Source organism: Motacilla alba, chromosome Z, assembly GCF_015832195.1.
Source record: "Motacilla alba alba isolate MOTALB_02 chromosome Z, Motacilla_alba_V1.0_pri, whole genome shotgun sequence".
Taxonomy (NCBI): Eukaryota; Metazoa; Chordata; class Aves; order Passeriformes; family Motacillidae; genus Motacilla; species Motacilla alba.
The window spans coordinates 70,716,415-70,734,551 of NC_052046.1; the positions used below are offsets into that span (position 1 = coordinate 70,716,415).

At 41.9% G+C, this 18,137-nt stretch overlaps 1 protein-coding gene across 6 annotated transcripts in view; it reads left to right on the plus strand.

The window, feature by feature from the left end:
• Positions 1-209: 209 nt before the first annotated feature.
• TMEM38B (transmembrane protein 38B) overlaps positions 210-18,137 on the plus strand; it is a 29,269-nt gene continuing 11,341 nt past the window's right edge. For 2 of the 6 annotated variants that reach the window (XR_005255389.1, XM_038124930.1), the window contains exons 1-5: positions 210-511; positions 4,897-5,053; positions 7,585-7,769; positions 8,570-8,657; positions 10,691-10,808. Coding sequence is in view for 5 of the 6 variants with exons in the window: in XM_038124930.1 (XP_037980858.1) it covers positions 406-511; positions 4,897-5,053; positions 7,585-7,769; positions 8,570-8,657; positions 10,691-10,808 (654 nt within the window). In the remaining variant the exon portion in view is untranslated. Of the gene's footprint in view, positions 512-549; positions 827-891; positions 1,050-1,378; positions 2,591-4,896; positions 5,054-7,584; positions 7,770-8,569; positions 8,658-10,690; positions 10,809-12,666; positions 13,421-18,137 lie in introns of those variants that run through there. The other 4 variants (XM_038124926.1, XM_038124929.1, XM_038124928.1 and 1 more) reach the window with 4 other exon arrangements.

Here is an 18,137-nt window from a genome sequence, read left to right on the forward strand (position 1 = left end):
GAAAGCCCACACGTGGAACCGACTGTACACGCTGGTAATGCTAAGCATTCTTGATGAGCTTCAGAAATAGTCAACGGGAAAGAAAAAAAAATATATCAGTGTAAGTGCAGTGACCTGTGCACGGGGTGCGCAGGGAAGCAGCAAAAACGCAGCAGGAGCTCTGTGGGAGGCCACGAACTGCGCATGGAGCAGCACTATCAGCACTTTGACCAAAAAAAGGCAAACAAAAGGCCGGGCGGGCCCCGCGGAGAGCGGAGCCGCGGGGCTGAGGGAGGCACAGCCCCGTGAGGCGCCGCGCCCGCCCCGCCCCGCGCTGACGGCGGCCGGGAGCGCCCAAGCCGCGTCCTCGGGGCTCTTCCGCCTCTCCCGTCCCGGGCAGCCGCTCCGGGAGCTCCGTGCCCGGCTATGGAGCTGTGGCAGGTGCCGCTGAGCTTCTCCCGCCTCCGCATGTTCCCTTTCTTCGACCTGGCGCATTATGTCGCCTCCGTGCTGGCGCTGAAGGAGCAGCGGGGTGAGCGGGGCGAGGCGGGACGGGGCGGACACCCCACACTCCCATCCCGATCCCGGTGTTCCCCGGCGTGTCCCGCGGGGTGCCCAGCCCCGGCAGGGTGAGGGTGGCGCCCCGAGGGGAGCCGCTGCCCCGGTTACCCCGTGGCCGTGCAAACGGGATTGTCTGCCGCCTGCATTAGCCCGTCTGTCCGTCCGTAAGCGTTGTCTCGCTGCCCGCAAAAGACACCCAGCCAAGCTTTTCTCGCTTTCCAGAACTCAAGAGGCGCTGGCGAAATCAGCCGAGAGTTTTGTTGGAGGCCTTTTAGTTTTTTATACAGTTACGTGTCTGTTTGTTTCAGTTTTGAAGTAAAAGGGCTGAGGCCGCTCGAAGTTTGGTTGATGGGTTTGTGCAGAGGATGTGTGTGTAACACAGGCCGGTATCTCTCTGCCCAGAATTGCATCTGAGAGGAGAGATTAATTACATCCTTCACACACCCTGTTTGTGCAGGGGGGTGTTAAGGCCTTTCTGCCTCGTAGGAAACAGCTCGGGACTCTCATGGGTAGGTCCTGTGCCAGTGGTTTGTCAGCGTTGCACCCCGTAGCTTGTAAAGTGAATTTAGCAAAGCTTTCCGCTTCCACTAACAAGGTTTTGTATGAGAGCACACCGTGCATTTCAGTCTGTGTGCTTTCTTCCAGAAAATAATTTACCCTGTGGCTGTTAGCTCCAAGCTTGTTTTATGGTTTTTTTTTGGGGTTTTTTGTTTGTTTGTTTGGTTGGTTTTTGTGGGTTGTTTTTTTTTTTGTTTGTTTGTTTGGGTTTTTTTTTGCTGTGATAAATGTAGCCACTGGCCTTGTTTCAGTGTTTAGAATTAAGCTACCTGTGGTGTGGGTTTAGACATGTTTGCAGTAACTGCATCCCAGGTGATAACTGTGTAGGAGACTGTGCTGGCTGTTGGGATTAGAGTGCAAATTTGGGAGCTGCTGCTGGCCTCAGATTTCTAGGGCTCTGCACTCTTCGTTTAGTGAGAGCTTGTTCTTTGGTCCCTTCCTAAGCGTTCCAAGGTGAATTTTGACCATCTGCTGAGGAAATGCACTTAACAGACTGTGAAGCCTGGTCTGAAGTGCTTACGTATTCTAGAATCTTCACCAAACTTTGTTAATGCTGCTTAAATTTTTAACAGGTGCTGGGCTGCAGCATTGTGTAATGTGTCTGTTCTGTTTAGAAAGGGACTTTCTGACATTATCATGCAATACCTTTAAACTTTCCTCTGGAATGGGCACACGTGAAGAGGAGGATGAGAGGCCTCTCTGCATAGTTCTAGTGAGACAACACTTATGGAGAGTAAAATTGCTATCAGAAGTCTGGTCAGATACATGCTCCTATTTTTTTTTTTTTTTTTTTTTTCTTCTCGGCTTAATAGCTGGTAGCTCAGAACTCCTGAGTATTTTCTAATAGTTGGAATTAATAACTGTAGTCCAGGTGACTGCCTGCTGGCCTGTTTCTCACTTCCCAGGTGGTTTGAACTGAGTATTAAATCATAACTGAAATAGCAGTTATTATGAATACTCAGTATGGATATACTGCTGTCGATTAATGCTGTCTAGGCTTTATGTTCTTTTTGGAAGCTTACAACAGTAGCTATATTTGTCAGGGAAATTACGGGATAGCCTTGAGTGCACGGTGATGTAAGAAGTATGTGGTCAAGTTACAGCCGCATTTATTTTATCCCAGATTACTGTCTCATTAAAATACCAACCCACCCCCAGTGCTTAAAATCAGATTCAGTGTGGGCATTTGGATCGTGGATGGGTGCACACTAACTGGGACTTTTCCAATCCTCCTAGCCAGGCTTTCTTGCTCACTTGTGACTGGGAAACTACAGCAGTGACAAACAACTTGTTGCTTTCTGTGTGTTTTAAAGGAAAAGTTCTTGATTAGTGCTTTTAGGATGGCTTAGGAGTTGCTTGCTTGTAACTCCAGCCAGTTGCAGAACTGGCAATTTTTTTTTTTTTTTGGGATGGAGGGACACCAAAAGGTGTTGGTGGTTGAGGATGTGTCATATTTCGTTTGTTCCTGACATTTTTCTATGCTGTGTTTCAGGTGATTTGAAGAGAAATAATTTCTTCAGCATAGTTTTGCTCTGTTTAGTCTGACTCTATAAATCCTTTACCTTCACCAATGATATTCTATGTGGTTGAATAGGGTACTAGCAAAATATGCACAAATCCTACTGGTGTGCTCACTAGATGTGTGTAGTATGCATTATTGCCTGTTTGGAATGTGCAGAAAAGTTTAGGGCAGATATTATCCTATTGACAGAAACAGTTAGTTGGTAAGGGTTTGTTTTGTTTGTTTTTTTTGTGTATTTTTGTGTGTTTGTTTTGGTTTTTTATTTCGTTTGGGGTTTTTTGGGTTTTTTTTGTTTTTTTTTTTTTTTTTCCCTTGGTTTTGTTTGTTTGTTTTTTAATGTTACTATTTTCCAGGAACAATTCTTAAAACCATATTCAAAATTAGTCCTTGTTTTTTTTTGAAACCTTTCCTTCACTTTCTGAAGTTACAGTACATCTGCAGGGCTGGTGGCCTTCTGGCAGATCCAGCATTGTGTGGTTGTGTGATGCCTCATTAATTTTAGGGGATGCATCAGAGGACAAACACAAATGACCACTCTGTATAAAAACATGTGACCTACTTAAAACTGAATTTGTCTTCTGAAAGGCTACACCCTAGTCATAATTTAAGTAGCAGTGCTGAGATGATCTTTAAATTAGTATCAACTTTTTTGCCTCGTTGTCTTCTGTATTGTGTATATTCCTTATTAGGAAGCAGGTATGAGTTGTTAAAAACTGGCATTTGAGCCATTTCTGGCGCTGACCAACAGAAAAATCTGGAATTGCAATAGAGGTTCCACTTTCTTGACCTTTTACATGTAAAATGAAGAAATTTACCTGCATTGTTGTGGAGCTTACTGGTAGAGGGCAATCTGGATGTGCCCTCAAAACTGAAAACCACTTGCTGCTAGCTGTGGGGCAGAGGAAGTGTGGAGAAGCTGGTGACTGTTGGTAGGCAGGAGAATGGATCTGAAGAGAGATCTAATCTTAAAACCACTCCAAAAGTACCAAATACAAACCATAAAATAATTTGCAAGTGTCTTAACTTGGAGCACTAGGTACTGCAGTTTGAAAACTAAATTGCAAGATAGTTAAAAATATTCTGTATATTCAAGTATTCTGCAATGCTTAGGAGTGCTCATTTTTATAAATTGGCTGTTTTATGGGCATTTAGATAGTGCTGCAGTACTTGATATCTATGCCAGCACTAAAACTGGAACAGTCTTGTTAATAAATTGAATGAATTGAGAGCGCTGTATGGTTTTCTAGATGTTTGAGCCTCTCATCTTCGGTAGAAGCTTCTTTTCCCACAGAAATGCCTTATAAACCAAAGCTTCTACTCTGAACTGGGAACAGATGTCAAATTTCATTTTGGGGAAGACAGTAGTGCTTTTGTGAACTTCAGCCTTTGGACCACGGAAAATTAAACTTGTTCAGGCAAACAGCTCATAACCAGCGTAAAGGGGAAGCTTTGGCAACACTGAACTTTTAAAGTAGAAGGAAATAGTCAAAACAACTACTTGAGGATATTTCTGGCTTTGGTAAAATGTTGTTTTCCTCCGAAAATAGTTAATACTTCCCATTACCAACTCTTTTATTATCTACTCTTTTTGGCATAGTTAGCTTGCATTTTAAAATGATAGTTCATTTTAAAGATGATGAAATACACCAAACTGTCCACCTCTTAATAATGAGGGAAATTTACATTTATTATTATAGTTCAAGGTAACCTTCCCCCCCCCCAAGAGTGCAGGTGAAAACGATTTGATAATTATCTTGGATGCTGTTTTAATTTTGGCCAGCAATCACAGCAGAATATTATGAAAAAAGGAGGGAAAACAGTTCCCTTGAATTCTTGGAACACTCAAAAGCAGAAATGGAATTCCTAGAATAACCCTCCAAATGTCAGCAATCCTGTGTAGATTAGCCACTTAGGTGTTTTTAATACAAATTTGAAAGCATGTCCCTGTGTCAGGCTGTTGACAACAAGACCTCACTGCTATGCTCTGAAAGCTTTTTCTTCTTGGTACCTAGATGCAACAAACTAATGCACAAAAGATATTCAGAGAACACTTTGTGTCAGCCTTTCACTTCTGTTTAGGAGTGTAAGGTAAAGTCACCATACCCTGAGGTTTGTATTTCTGGAAAATTGTCTTGTGAGAGCCTGCTGATTGCTGGAGGATTTTTCATTACCCGAAGGAACTAAATTGAAAAATACTGACCTTTAAAACATGATGTTGCTCTCCAGTTTTCATTTCTGTTTATGCAGAATGTTATATGTTTTTTTTTTTTCCACAGGAGTAGTGGAAGTGTCGGTCCGAAGTCCGTTGGCCTGCTGGTTCAGTGCAATGCTTTATTGCTTTGGGGGCTCAGTTTTGTCTTCCTTGATGCTTGGTGAACCTCCAGTAGCATTTCTGGCAAAGACCATCAATATTCTGCTGGCATCCTCAGTCTGGTAAGCAGCCACAGTTGGGTAAGATGAGTGATACTGGCTCTAAGGAAGATATGTGCTGTAAACTGATACTGTACCATCAAGGTTCTGTGTAAATCAGAATTTTTACTTAAAAGTGTTGCGGATTTGGATGCTGCCTCTTCATCCAGAGTGTCACAGCCGCTATGATCCTGTTCTCTGGGGGCAGAGAGCAGCTCTTACAGCCTGCTGTGGAACCACATGCTCTGTTGCTAGGTTAGACTTGTCTTAGGTCTTTTCAGTATTCCTGGTCAAACAGCTGCAAACATTACTTTTAAATAAAGTTGTTCAGTTGCTGATTTACTGAATATAGGTATGTCATAAAAGCAGACAAGTTTTTAAAAAGTAGCTCTTGAAGACCATAACCTGGCTGATGTAAAAACTTTGGCTTTTCCTCTAACTGAGGTTCCAAGACACATCTCTCCTCCAGTTCCTACTGCCAGACACTTTTTGTCTGTATTTCATTCCTTCCCAGGTGGGCAGGTGTTGTGGTGGAAGATAGTAGCTAGCTGAATTGTATAATTGAATCAAGTATTAGGCATTTTGGCCTGCTTTGGGGTTAAAAAAACATGAGTTATTTTCATATAAACATGGTCTTCCAGAGGAGTTCTCTTGTTCCAGAAAGTGATCTTTGAAGAAAACTTCAAATTTAACAAAAATTATGAGCAGCAGTGGGGTTTTGAATTTAGAGATCTCAACCACTATATTTGGATAGTCTGGCCTGCTTAAAATCCTTCAGTTCCACTTGCCCCATAAGTTTCACAATTGCAAATTCATTAAAATGAAAACAAGTGTTTCTACCTGTCTGGGTGTATGTATTAGTTTTATGGTCTCTGTGTTGCAGTAGAAGGTGACATATTTAATTTGGTGAAATTAATAATACGTATTATTAGTGAATTACTAACAGAACCTGCCTGTGGTTGTGTCAGTCTGATGTGGGCAGACTGATTGCTTGTTTCAAGTGACACAAGCTCAGAGTAGACTTGAAGAGAGCAGAATTCCTGTTTAACTCACCATGGTCAAATGTGAGTGCAAATTTTGCTGTGCACAAATTAAACGAGGTTTTAGTGAGGAGCTGTGAACGTTACGAAACGTTTTAAGCTTCCAGCTTTACAAAGTCCTCCCTTCCTGAGTGTAATGACCTTAATCCCTGGTCCCAGATCATGCAAAATGGAATTCCTCAAGCCACACTTGGGACTGGAAAGTGAGTGGAGTCGTGCTGGGTTTGAGGAATGCTCCTAAATAGTCTGTAGGACAGCGGCATCTGCTGTTAGCAGAGATTACAGGCTGGAATGCCGTGGCGGGCCTTCAGTGCCAGCCTCAGTCCTGTCAGCAGTGCTTCAGGGTCCTAAACCCACATTCTGCAGATCTAAATTAATTCTGGTGTGAGTTGTCTAGTGAGTAGGTGACTTAAATGGCTTTTTGTAAAATACGTCCTCTCTCTACATCTTTGGCTTCATATCAGCTGAAGCCTGGTTGCATACAGAGGCATCTGACTTTTATTATAAAAGATAAAGGGAAGGGCCTCAGAAATTCTCGGTAGGCAGGATTGAGATCAAAAACCTTAAAGCAAGGGGCATTAATTTTTTTTAAAAAAAACAAAATTTATCCTTCTTTTTAAACACTTTCTCTGCTCTTATGCAATTATTACTCTTACTTCTGTGCTGAAATAATCTACTTAGTCAAGATACTTAATCTTGATTGCGTTTTTGTGAATGTCTCAGTAAGAATTGAATTTTATTTGTTACTGAAGACATATAATAAAACACTACATAATCTAATATTTTAAAATTTACTGTCACTTAGGATTTAACTGTTAGCCATCTTTCCTTGGTTTTAAAAGCAAGTTGATCAAAGATTTTTTGTGTTGTGTTCTTTCAATGCTTTGAATAAAGAAATGTGCTTGTAATTGGCAAGCTGGAAAAGCAAGAGTTGGTGAGTACTAAGATGTTAAATGTGTTTAAAAATAGCCATGCATTTCATCTAGTATGACATTAACTAGTGGAGGCATTCTTGCTGAAGTTATATAATTCCAGGTACCTACAGTCTGGAAGCACAGAGTCAGCTTTTAATTTACCACCCTGTTGTAATCCTATAAAAAAAAATCCCAAACAAAAACCCAAAACAAACCAACCCTCTACACCAATCTAAACAAAAAATAACGCACAAGATAAACTCAAACCACACAAAGTCAATCAGATACCACTTCAGTGACTTGAATTTTAAAAATGTGATATATGAGGTGTGGAACAGTTGGAAAAACGTAAAGCTGTTTCACATGGACTTCAACAGATTCTTCTCTGGGACAGTGAGGCAGTTGTGTTTGGTTTTGGTGCAAAAGCTCAGGCGTGCTCAGAAGCTTTTCAAATTTGTTCCAAGACGTGTGCCACGAGACTTTGAGTTGTCAGTAGTATATCAGGCATCGCTAGTCATATTCCAAAAATATCTGTAAAGATTATGAAAAGATAATTCCTTAGCAAAAATCGGCTAATTTTTTTTTTCCTGATGATTTCCAGGTATCTAGTGTTTTACTGCCCAGAAGACATATTCTGCCGCTGCTTTTCCTTTCTGCCTCTTCGTCTTCTGGTGGCAGGAATGAAGGAAGTGACAAGGACTTGGAAGATCACAGATGGCATTGCACATGCAGACATTGTCTACAAAGATGCCTGTCTTATCATGGTGGCTGTGGGCTGGGCCAGAGGTAACACACACAGCATCTTGTTCTGAGGGTTTGGGGCTTTTTGGGGTGGTGTTTAAATGTGTAGCCCCTCAGCGGAACTGAAGCACCATCCTTGCTGTGCTGGGCACAGCAGTCCTGATGCACTCTGATGTCCCCTGAAGGAAAAAGCCTGTGCTGCAGATTTTCTGCCTGAATTAAGGGTGACATTGAAGGACTTTGAGGGGAGTTCCTTTCAGAAGGTCTTATGAGAGCTTGCAGGATGGGCAGTTGATGACAATAAAGAAGTAAATCTGTGTAGCTGTTGCTGAACTTACCAACAGCATTATTGCCTCAGAGCTGTGTCCTTGCATGAGGCTGAAGAAGAAAACTGGGTATCAGGTTTTTAGGTTGTAACCATTACTTGGTTTTAATCATGGGGATGACCCTTTTTGCCTGCCTGCCATTTGGAATTCTGGAAGCCACCTTCCTGACAGCTGCATTTGCAGCCACACCATCAGGGTCACTTCAGAAAGTAGTTGTGCAGCTCTTGTTTCTGCTTGATTCTGTGCTGCTGTGGAAAGCAACACGTGTGAATGTGATGATTGTATCAGTTCAGATGCTGTCACTTACAGGCAGATCTGAGCTTCTTGCTGAGTATCTCAACCTCTGAAGTTTCGTGGCTGTCATTTGAGTCTTGTTTGCTTGAGAGGTTGGATTAAGTTTTTTTTAAGTCTGAGCTTTGGTGCCACATTTAGCACCTGGTGTCATGAGTTTTTCTGGGAGCAATGGCACAGTAGGGGTAGCAGTCAGTGGAAACTTGCCATAAATCTCTGCAATTTCAGGTGCTGGTGGTGGCTTAATTTCCAACTTTGAGCAGCTGGTGAGAGGAGTGTGGAAACCTGAAACCAATGAGCTCCTGCAGATGTCCTAGTAAGTTTTTTTAAAAAACTGCAACAAGTTAGCTGTTGTTTTGCTGGCTCCTTGCGGGGATGCTTACTTTCAGTGGTTGAAGCCAAAAAAAAAAAAAAAACAAACACCAAACCAACAAACCATTAGGACATATTTGTACTCTGTTTTGGTGTGTATCCTTTGAAAGATGGGACATGAAGTCCTAAATGAACTTTAGGACTTTAGAAGATGTTTTAATCATTTTATGTTCCCAGCCCAAGAGCTGCAAATGGGAAGAAGTCAATAAAACTCGTCAGAAAGGACTAAAGAGCTAGTGGGGAGTTACTAGAAAGCAGGAAATTGGCTCAGTTTGTCTTACAGGGACATGGTCTTCTGTCCAAAATGAAAGCACAGTGGTACTAGAAATACACAAGTGAATTTTGGTGTGTGTTCTGTGAGCATCACTAAGATGGCTTCCTTTGAACACTGTCACTCTTACTTTTGCTGCCAGTGCTATTTTCCTCCAAAGACATCAATTATTTGAGAAGGTACAAATTGGTTATTCAGTATAGCAGAAATGACCTGCAAGATGGGAAAAGTTACTTCTCTTGCAGAAGCAAAGAATGAGGAATATTACATGCCTCCTGGTTTTCTCTGTAAAATGAGAATTGAAACAGGCTGGAAAGCCACAAGCTATTATTGTAAGTCAAGATAAGGTCACTGTGATAATTTCCTAAAATTCTTTTGATCTTTCCCAGGTTACAGTCAGGTCTTTAAAAATAATAATTTTATTTTTTTAAAAAGCTATCTTGCTTTTCAGCAGCTACTCCTAGACACAGAATAACAGGAGAGATATTTGTAGCCTTCTCTTTGGCAATATTTCAACTTTTTGTGGATTGTGTTAGTTGTTGGCTTTTTCTGAAATTCTAAGTATTTAGAATTTCTCTTTCTCTTGTCAGTGCCTAAATGGCAGTCTTGAAAGTAAACTTCCAGAAGAAAAGGTGACTGTCATAAATAGCACTGTAGACACAAATAAAACTGTCTTTACAGGTGCAACATCAGAACAATGCTTACTGATTGGCACCATTCTCCTTCTCCTCTGTGGGTATGGCTCAAAGTAACTCAAAAAAATATTTAAAAAGTTTTGTTTGTGTATAAGTTTTAAGAGCACTAAATTGAACTCAGTTACAGAGTTAAAGGCATCAAACATCTTGCAAATGGATGAGATGCCTGTGTACACAGGGTTGTTTTTTGGGCTTCTTAAGCTGGAATTAGATGTAGTTTTTTGGTTCCTGAAAAGACAGTGAAGAACAGATCCACAGTAGATGCTCTGTGATAACAGGAATGTCACCTGTACATGTCACATGCAGATTAAGAAATGCAGAGAATTCTAGATAACTGACCAAAGAGCTCTTGCTTTCTGGCTGCATACCTAGGAAGAGATTTAGTACCACAACAAAGATTGCTGTAAACTGGAAATAGATTGGAAATCTTTGCACGTCTCAGGTCAGCACAGCTGTGTTGGCAAAACCTGGTAATACAGGCCTGGCTCCAGTCAGGTTCAAAGCTGATGCAGCCCCAGAGCTGCTGGAGTGTTACAGTGGACCAAGACTTGGACTGTGTTACTCATCAGCACCTTAAGCAACTTCTTGGAGTAATTAACTCCTGAAATATAGAATAGGAACCTGTTTTTATGTCTAGTCCAAGCAGTGTGAGCCCGGTAATTTAACTCTTCAGTAAGAGATATTGGGAGAGGAAGAAGAGAATCAAGCTGACATATAAAGTATGAATAGAAGCATTGATTTGAGGAGTATTTGTCAAATAGGAGTTTGCTGGGTGTCTGAAGTCGTGCTGGACTTGATGATTTATGGACAAAAAGTGTAGTAATATTATAAAAAGTGAAAATCTTAATTTTAGTTTTAGCTGGATTTTGGATCTTACCACTGATACAGCAAGTTTTCATTAGTTCTATTCAGAAATAATTATTTTGCACACTTAAGAACATGTATTGCTTTCCAGGCAGCTTCCACTGTAGAGCAGATAAGAGAAATTAACATTCTTTGTTTGATTTCTAGCCCTGTGAAGGTAACTTTGATAGGAGCAGTTCTTTTCACCCTGCAACGCAGACGGTACTTGCCAGTAGCAAAGCACAACCTTGTGTTTTTATACACCATCTTTCTTGTTGTCTTCAAGGTAAGAATTTGAAAGATGCTAGTGACCAAATAACAGAAAATATTTAATTGTTAAAATGCATGCTGCTTGATGGAAAGGCCAGCTCCTGCTGAAGATATGTGTTTAGAGTTCTGTACATGAGCAGAATGGAAGACCTGTTCTGTTACTGATTCTGTTCAATGTATGCAGGGGACACAGGGGACATGGAGGAAAAGAAAAAAATCAGGAATTTTGGCTCTCAGTATTTGATATTCCAGGCTTGTATGTCTGTAATCTCAAAAAAAAAAAAAAAAAAAAAAAAAAAAAGCTTATTCTTGTATAAGGAAACTCTCTTGTTCTCTGTCTTTTCTGTGTACCTATGCAGTTGCCAGTGGGTGTGTAAAACAAACCAGCTGGATTCTATTTGATTTAAAATGTTCACATACCAAAACTACTTTGAAGTAGCTGTAACTGTTTTGTAATAAAATAGACCCTACTTCTCTACTGAAGTCTTCAGTCCCTCCAGTCTTGTTCATTTCCAGGATGATGCCTTTCTTCTGGATTACTAGTTTATAAGAAAACATAATCTCTGTTAGCAGATATCTAGAAATTTTCAGAGCTTCAGAGCTGGTGTTGAACAGACCAGAGAATGTGTGGAAGTGTGGTTGCCAGTCTCCTTTCTGGCAAGGAGCTGACAAGTTTAATTCTGCAGAAGTTAACTTTGGGGAGCCAAGACTTGAAGCTTATGCCCTTGATTTTCCATCTGAAATGATAAAGGCATTGTTGAACTGTGGGTGCTGGGAATGAAGAAGGAAAGGAATGTTGTTCTGGAAGTGAGAAATTGCAGGTGTCCACAGGAGCTGGCTGTCCGGCTGCACTGGAGTAACTAAATTGTTACACTGATGGTTCTACTGACCATCAGGAACTCGCACCCACCTAAGTAATAAACCAACAGTGTATCTGGTACAGTCCTTTATTAATGTCTCCTAGAAACTTGTCACGTCTCTGAAAGCTGTTGAAACTGTTGCAATACAAACTTGTCCAGTGCCCAGATCTGAAAAACAGATTCCAAGTTACGGGTCCTAAGGGGTGCCCGCCTAAATCTCTCAACTTTATGGGATGAATATGGCTGTCTGGAATTCTAATTAAAGTCTGGTTATGGACCTACCCATTCAGAATGGAATTACACATTCCATTCTTTCAATTTAAGTGGAAAGAAGCCACTCTGTTTAGTTTTTCAGTTTGAACAAGGCACAAAACTTACACATAAAAGTTGGTCTTCACCTTAATGTATGGCATTAAATATGATTTACTCTCAGGATGAATAATCTTACTGAGAGTTTTTTTTGTGCATATGGAAACATATTTTTGTGCTCATGGAAACATAGAGTCATACAATGTTAAGGGCTGGAAGGGACCTCAAAGATCATCCAGTTCCATCCCCCTGGCATGGGCAGAGACATCTTCTACAAGGCCAGGCTTGTCAAGGCTTTATCCAGCATGGTCTTGAACATTACCAGGGTTGGGGTATTAGTAACATCTCAGGGCAACCTGTGTCTCACCACCCTCACTGTAAAGAATTTCTTCCTAGAATCCAGCTTAAAATTTCCCCTCTTTCAATCTGTACCCATTCCCTTTTGTCCTATTGCTACAGTTCCCGAGGAAAAATCCCTCTCTGACCTCCCTGTAAATCCCCTTCATAGCTGTGTGAAGAGTGTTGGTCAGAAAGAAAAGCATTCTTTGCCCAATTTCAGCTAAAATGAGCAGACTTCTGTTGGTGATTGCACAGCCTCATCCTTGTGTGGGAAGTTAAAAAGGCCATACACCCCTTCAGCTTTGAACTTGTTTTCCTGTGAAGCCATCACAACTTTTATTGTAACTTGATCCTTGTTCTTCGTAGGTAAAAATGATGTTGACAAGATGTGCAACTTCTCCACTTGCTCCCATTGAGGCTGCAGTGTGCCAAATGTTTTTTGGCTCACGAAAGACCCCTTCCAAAGTGAAGGGTGAAAGTGCCACATCTTCCAATGGCTCTTCAGTCTGTGACCAGCCTTCTGAGCAGCACCATGACGGTGCTAAGAAAAAACAAGCAAAGAAAACAGAATAAGTGACTTGAAATCCTTGTGATGGTCATGAAGATGTGTGTCTTCCAGATTAGGCTGGCTGAGAAGTTTCTCTAAGGAAAGGAGAACAGGGCTGTGTTGTGGTTTGCCTTTTTGGGGTGTGTTACGTAAGCGATGTGTAAATGCACATGTTGGATTTGTGAGTTTAAACTATGAACTTCTATAGTAGTTAAAAGTTTACTAATTTTTGTACTTATGACAACTTCAAATGCTTAAATGTTGAAAAGATAGTTTCAAAAATGTGACAATCATATTTTTTTTCCTACTGTATCACTTGTTTCACATGTTCCTATTCCCCAGTTCTTATGTGTTATTTTGATAACACTGATTTGTACTGTCAGGTTTTCACTGTAGCACGTCCCAAATAAGAAAGTCATTAAGTAAGGCTTAATCACATTGCACTGTGTAAAATCATAAAAATGTACCGATTTAATGCCTTTAACTAGAAAAATAACTGAATTATTGTTGTAATTCACATTGCATTGGTCTAGATTTTCTTCATTTCCTAAAGTAAATATTTTTAAATATTTTTAAATGTTTTAAAATAAGAGTATATTATCTCATTAGAAGTATTATCTGGCACTTAAAAAAAATCTTAGTTAGCAAGTAGAAACACATTAATATTTTTGTTGTTAGTTTACTTGGACTCTTTTAGGTGCGAGCACTTGAGATGATAGTGTTTTTTGCCACATTAGTGTTTTACAAGTGGTTTGTAGTTATCTTCTGGTTCATTTGGGACTAGACATTCTTTGCCTCCATTTTTTTGCCAAGCATAGGCACTTATTTCTTTTCAAAGACAAACTTCATTAGGAAGAATACTGGACAGTACATTTACCTTGTTTAGTGAGCTGCAACACAAGGATAGGAGCAGAATGTTACCCCCATAATCCACGAGGGAATGGTCAGTGAGCTGCTAGAACACCTGGGCACTCCCAGATGGTGGGATGGGATCCACCCAGGGGTGCTGAGGGAGCTGGCAGTGACCTCGCTGGGCCTCTTCCAATCATTTACCAGCAGTCCAGGCAAACTGGGGAGGTCCCAGTTAACTGGAGGTTGGCCAATGTGACACGCATCTACAGGAATGGTCAGAAGGAGGATCCAGGGAAGTACAGGCCTGTGATGTGCTCTCAGTGCCAGGGAGGCCATGGAGCAGGTCACCTTGAGTGCCATCAGCAGCAGGAACAGGACAAGCAGGGCATCAGGCCCGGCCAGCCTGGGTTTCCGAGGGGCAGGTCCTGCCTGACCAAGCTGATCTCCTCCTGTGCCGAGGTGACCTGCTCAGGGCTGAGGGAAAGGCTGTGGAAGTGTCTGCCTGGACTTTACAGAGCCTTTGATGCCTTCTCCCACAGCATCTCCTGGAGAACCTGGCTGTTCATGGACACGGCCCTGTGCTCTGGGAGAAGGACGGGCTGAGGGCAGGGCCGGGAGCAGTGGGACATGGAGGGACACCCAGCTGGGCTGGAACCAGGGGGGATCCCATGGGATCAGTGCTAGGGCCAGGCCTGTCTGACATCCTCACCAAAGGGCTGCATGGGGGGATCGAGGGCCCCCTCAGCCAGTTCCTGACAGCACCAGGCTGGGTGGGATGTGGATGTGCTGGAGGGCAGGAGGGCTCTGCAGAGGGCTCTGGACAGGCTGGATCCATGGCATGAGGCCAGTGGGGTGAGGGACAACCAGGGGAAGTGCTGGGTCTGTCCTTGGGTCACAGCAACCCCCTGCAGCTCCAGGCTGGGGGAAAGGGGCCGGGATAGGCCCTGGGGGTGCTGTGCCAGCAGCTGGACACAGCCCACGGGTGCCCAGGTGGCCGAGAGGCCGATGGCCCCTGGGCTGTGCCAGCCGTGGGGTGGCAGCAGGAGCAGGGCAGTGCTGGCCCTGTGCTGGCCCTGCTGAGGCCACAGCTCGAATCCTGGGGGCTGCTCTGGGCCTCCCATGTTAAGAAAGACTTTGAAGGGGTGGAGCGTGTCCAGGGAAGGGAATGGGGCTGGGAAGGGGCTGGAGCCCCAGCAGAGGCTGAGGGAGCTGGGAAGGGGCTCAGCCTGGAGCAAAGGAGGCTCAGGGGGGACCTTGTGGCTCTGCACAGCTCCTGCCAGGAGGGGACAGCCGGGGGGTCGGGCTGTGCTGCCAGGAACAGGGACAGGAGCAGAGGGAATGGCCTCAGGCTGTGGCAGAGGGGGGTTATTTTAGATATTAGGAAGAATTTTTTCACAGAAATGGTGAAAAGCATTGGAACAGGCTGTTCAGGGAGGTGGTGGAGTCATCATCCTTGGAGGTATTTAAAAGACATGTAGACATTGCACATGGGGATATGGTTTAGTGTTGGCCTTAGCCATGCTGAGTTAATGCTTGACCTGATGATCTTAAAGGTCTGTTCCAACCTAAACCACTCTTTAATGTCAGAAACACTGAAAGTTTTTATTAGTGTTTGCTGAAATCTTGCTGCTTTCTGCTTGTTGCATTTTTTTTTACTCAAGATGTGAAGCAGTTCTAAGTGGCACACACTTCATAACTGAGAACTTTGGCATTTTAGAGATGTTACAATACATAAGAATAGAATCTTTTCAGGGGAATCTTTTCATTGATGTGCCAATTTTTAGAATACACTACTTTTACAAAATTAGACTATTTTCTTAAGAGAGTACTGCTTTGAAGAGCATTGTTCAGCAAAGAGGGGTTAGGTTAATCTTTGTACAGGATGCCAAAGAGAATGTGGAGGGAGATCTGATTTGAAAAGACAAAGTTCTAGTTCCAGGTACATCTCTAAATTTAGAAAAGCTGTCACCAATGCTGTGCTTAGAGAAAAGAAAAATAAAAGTACCAAAGAAATTTCTTGTGCCTGAGTAGTTACATTTCCATGGTGATGACCAAAAGCATTGAACTCAGTTTGAAATCCAGCTTCATTGCAAATGTGCTGTACCTTGAAAGCTAAAACTACTATTTTCTTGAACACTTAAGAAGAATTAAAATAAAATATCCCGAACTCTTTGGACAAACCAGCAGTCATATTCCTTACATATTACACTGAAACTTAGTGTTCAATTACAAATGCTTGGAGTATTCACTTGGTGTCTCATTTTTTTGTAGCTTGATGTCATGGATTAACTTGAAGCTGCCAATTGACTAGTTAATAATCAGCTAGTTATCAAGCAACACCAGCACATGCTGCCTGTCCATGGTTTTTTAAAGCTTTGGATGCTTTTCTGAATAATTGTGTATTCTAGATCACATGAACCATACAGAATGGGATTGTGGCGTGGAACCGTGTTACACGTGTGTGAAATTCGGCCTGAAAACTGGCTATTCCTAGCCCAAGTCAATGTGAAAATATGCTTAGACTAAGTCTTTAACAAGTTTACAATTAGAGGGAAAAATGTATTGTTTTGTGTTCGTTTTCAGAGTTAAAGACAACAATATTTAAAAATTTTAAAATGTTTTCTTGTCTGAGCTTCTTAAATATAATACACAACACACAAAAAATGTATGTTGTTGTGAGACAGAAGACAAGTTATGCTGACAGAAATCCTGTTTTAAGCACCATGAAAACAAAACTTTGTGTTTAAAGGTATTGTGTGTTGCTGAAGGATGGATGCTCAAAAAAGCACTGCAAATGTTTGAGAACTACATTTTGTGACACAGAAGAAGATAACCAGTTGCTCAGGGTTTAACCTGAATTCTGTAGGAGGCATTAATGCGGTGTGTCCAGGATATCATAAATAAACAATTCCCAGCTTTCATGCTGATAGTTTTCTATCTCTAGTAGACTTCCCTGTGTGAGAACTTTGTTAATAATTTCTTATAACTGTTCTGGTAAAACTTGTCAGATTCAGCACAGCTGCACACATGAACTGCTGGGCTGTATCTAATTTTGTCATTAACCTGGTAAAATTAGAAGAAGCTGCCATGTGCCTATATAAACAAAGTCATTCAAAAATTGCTTTATCAGCTCAATTCTTGGGATAGAAGGGCATATTCCTGGTTAAACCAATTGCTGTTCTGAGTAATTTCTACCAAATACACCCAGCTTCTGTAAAAAGGAATACCTTAGAATTTGCTTCAGGAACAGAACTGAAGTTTCTTTAGACAATAAATGCTATTTGCTTTCCTCTTCTGTTTTTTCTCCATTTTATTGCAAAAAAAGTGGAGGTGGGAGGATGTCACATAAGCAGTACCATCATCTGAAATGTGATTCTTCAGTGTATTGTTAGGCAAGACACAGTTGTTCAAGAAGTCCAAACATCTGTCTTCTGTAGGAATCTGAATCTGCTGAGCATAAGGGGAATGCTGAAATCTAACAGCTTCCAACAGTCTAGACAGTGAATGCGAGATTTACTCAGAGTGAATACTCTTAATTTATAAGGTGAATCCTCATTTCTAAAGTCTAAGTGAAGTCTTAAATGAGTGGCAACAGAGAAACACCATTTGACGTCAAGATGAGAATCAAAAATGTGTTGTAAATAGTAATTTGCATTTGTCCTGATAAAACTGCTCTGTTAAGCAATCAAAAGCCTTTTGTAAAATGTGTGAAATTGTTCAGCAAGGAATAGATAGTAACACGAAGGCTGACAGAGAAATACATTAATATTCTCAGGCAAGATCACTGATCTGCCAGTGGGCTTTATCTACAGTCAGGAAGTAGAATGTGGTGATCAAAATGGCATCCCAAATAAAAACTACTGCAATCTAGTGTGATAAATAGTTTATGCACAGCAACCTGCAGCTGGGTTGCACAACCCCTGGCGTCAATAATTGCTGGTGGGTGAGAGGCTGGACGTGACCCAGCTGTGTTCTCTGGCAGCCCAGAAAGCCAAACCTGTCCTGAGCTCATCCCACAATATGGAGAGCAAGGGAGGAGGGATTCTGCCCCTCTGCCCTGCTGAGGTGAAAACCCACCTGCACCTGTGGGGTACCCAGAGCAGGAAAGACATGGACCTGTTGGAATGAGTCACAAAAGTGATTAAAGGGCTGGAACACCTCTCCTGTGGAGACAGGAAGAGAGAACTGGAGGCAAAGGCTCCTAGGAGACCTTATAACAGCCTTCCAGTACCTAAAGGGGGCTTTAAAGAAAGGTCGGAACAGACATTTTAGCAGGGCTGTAATGATAGGACAAGGGGTAATGGTTTTAAGCTGAAGAAAGGTTAAATCAAATATTATTAGGGAAAAAATTATGATGAGGGTGGTGAAACACTGAAATGGCTTGACCAAAGAGGTGGCAGATACCCCATCCCTGGAATCTTGAAGATCTGGTTTGGAT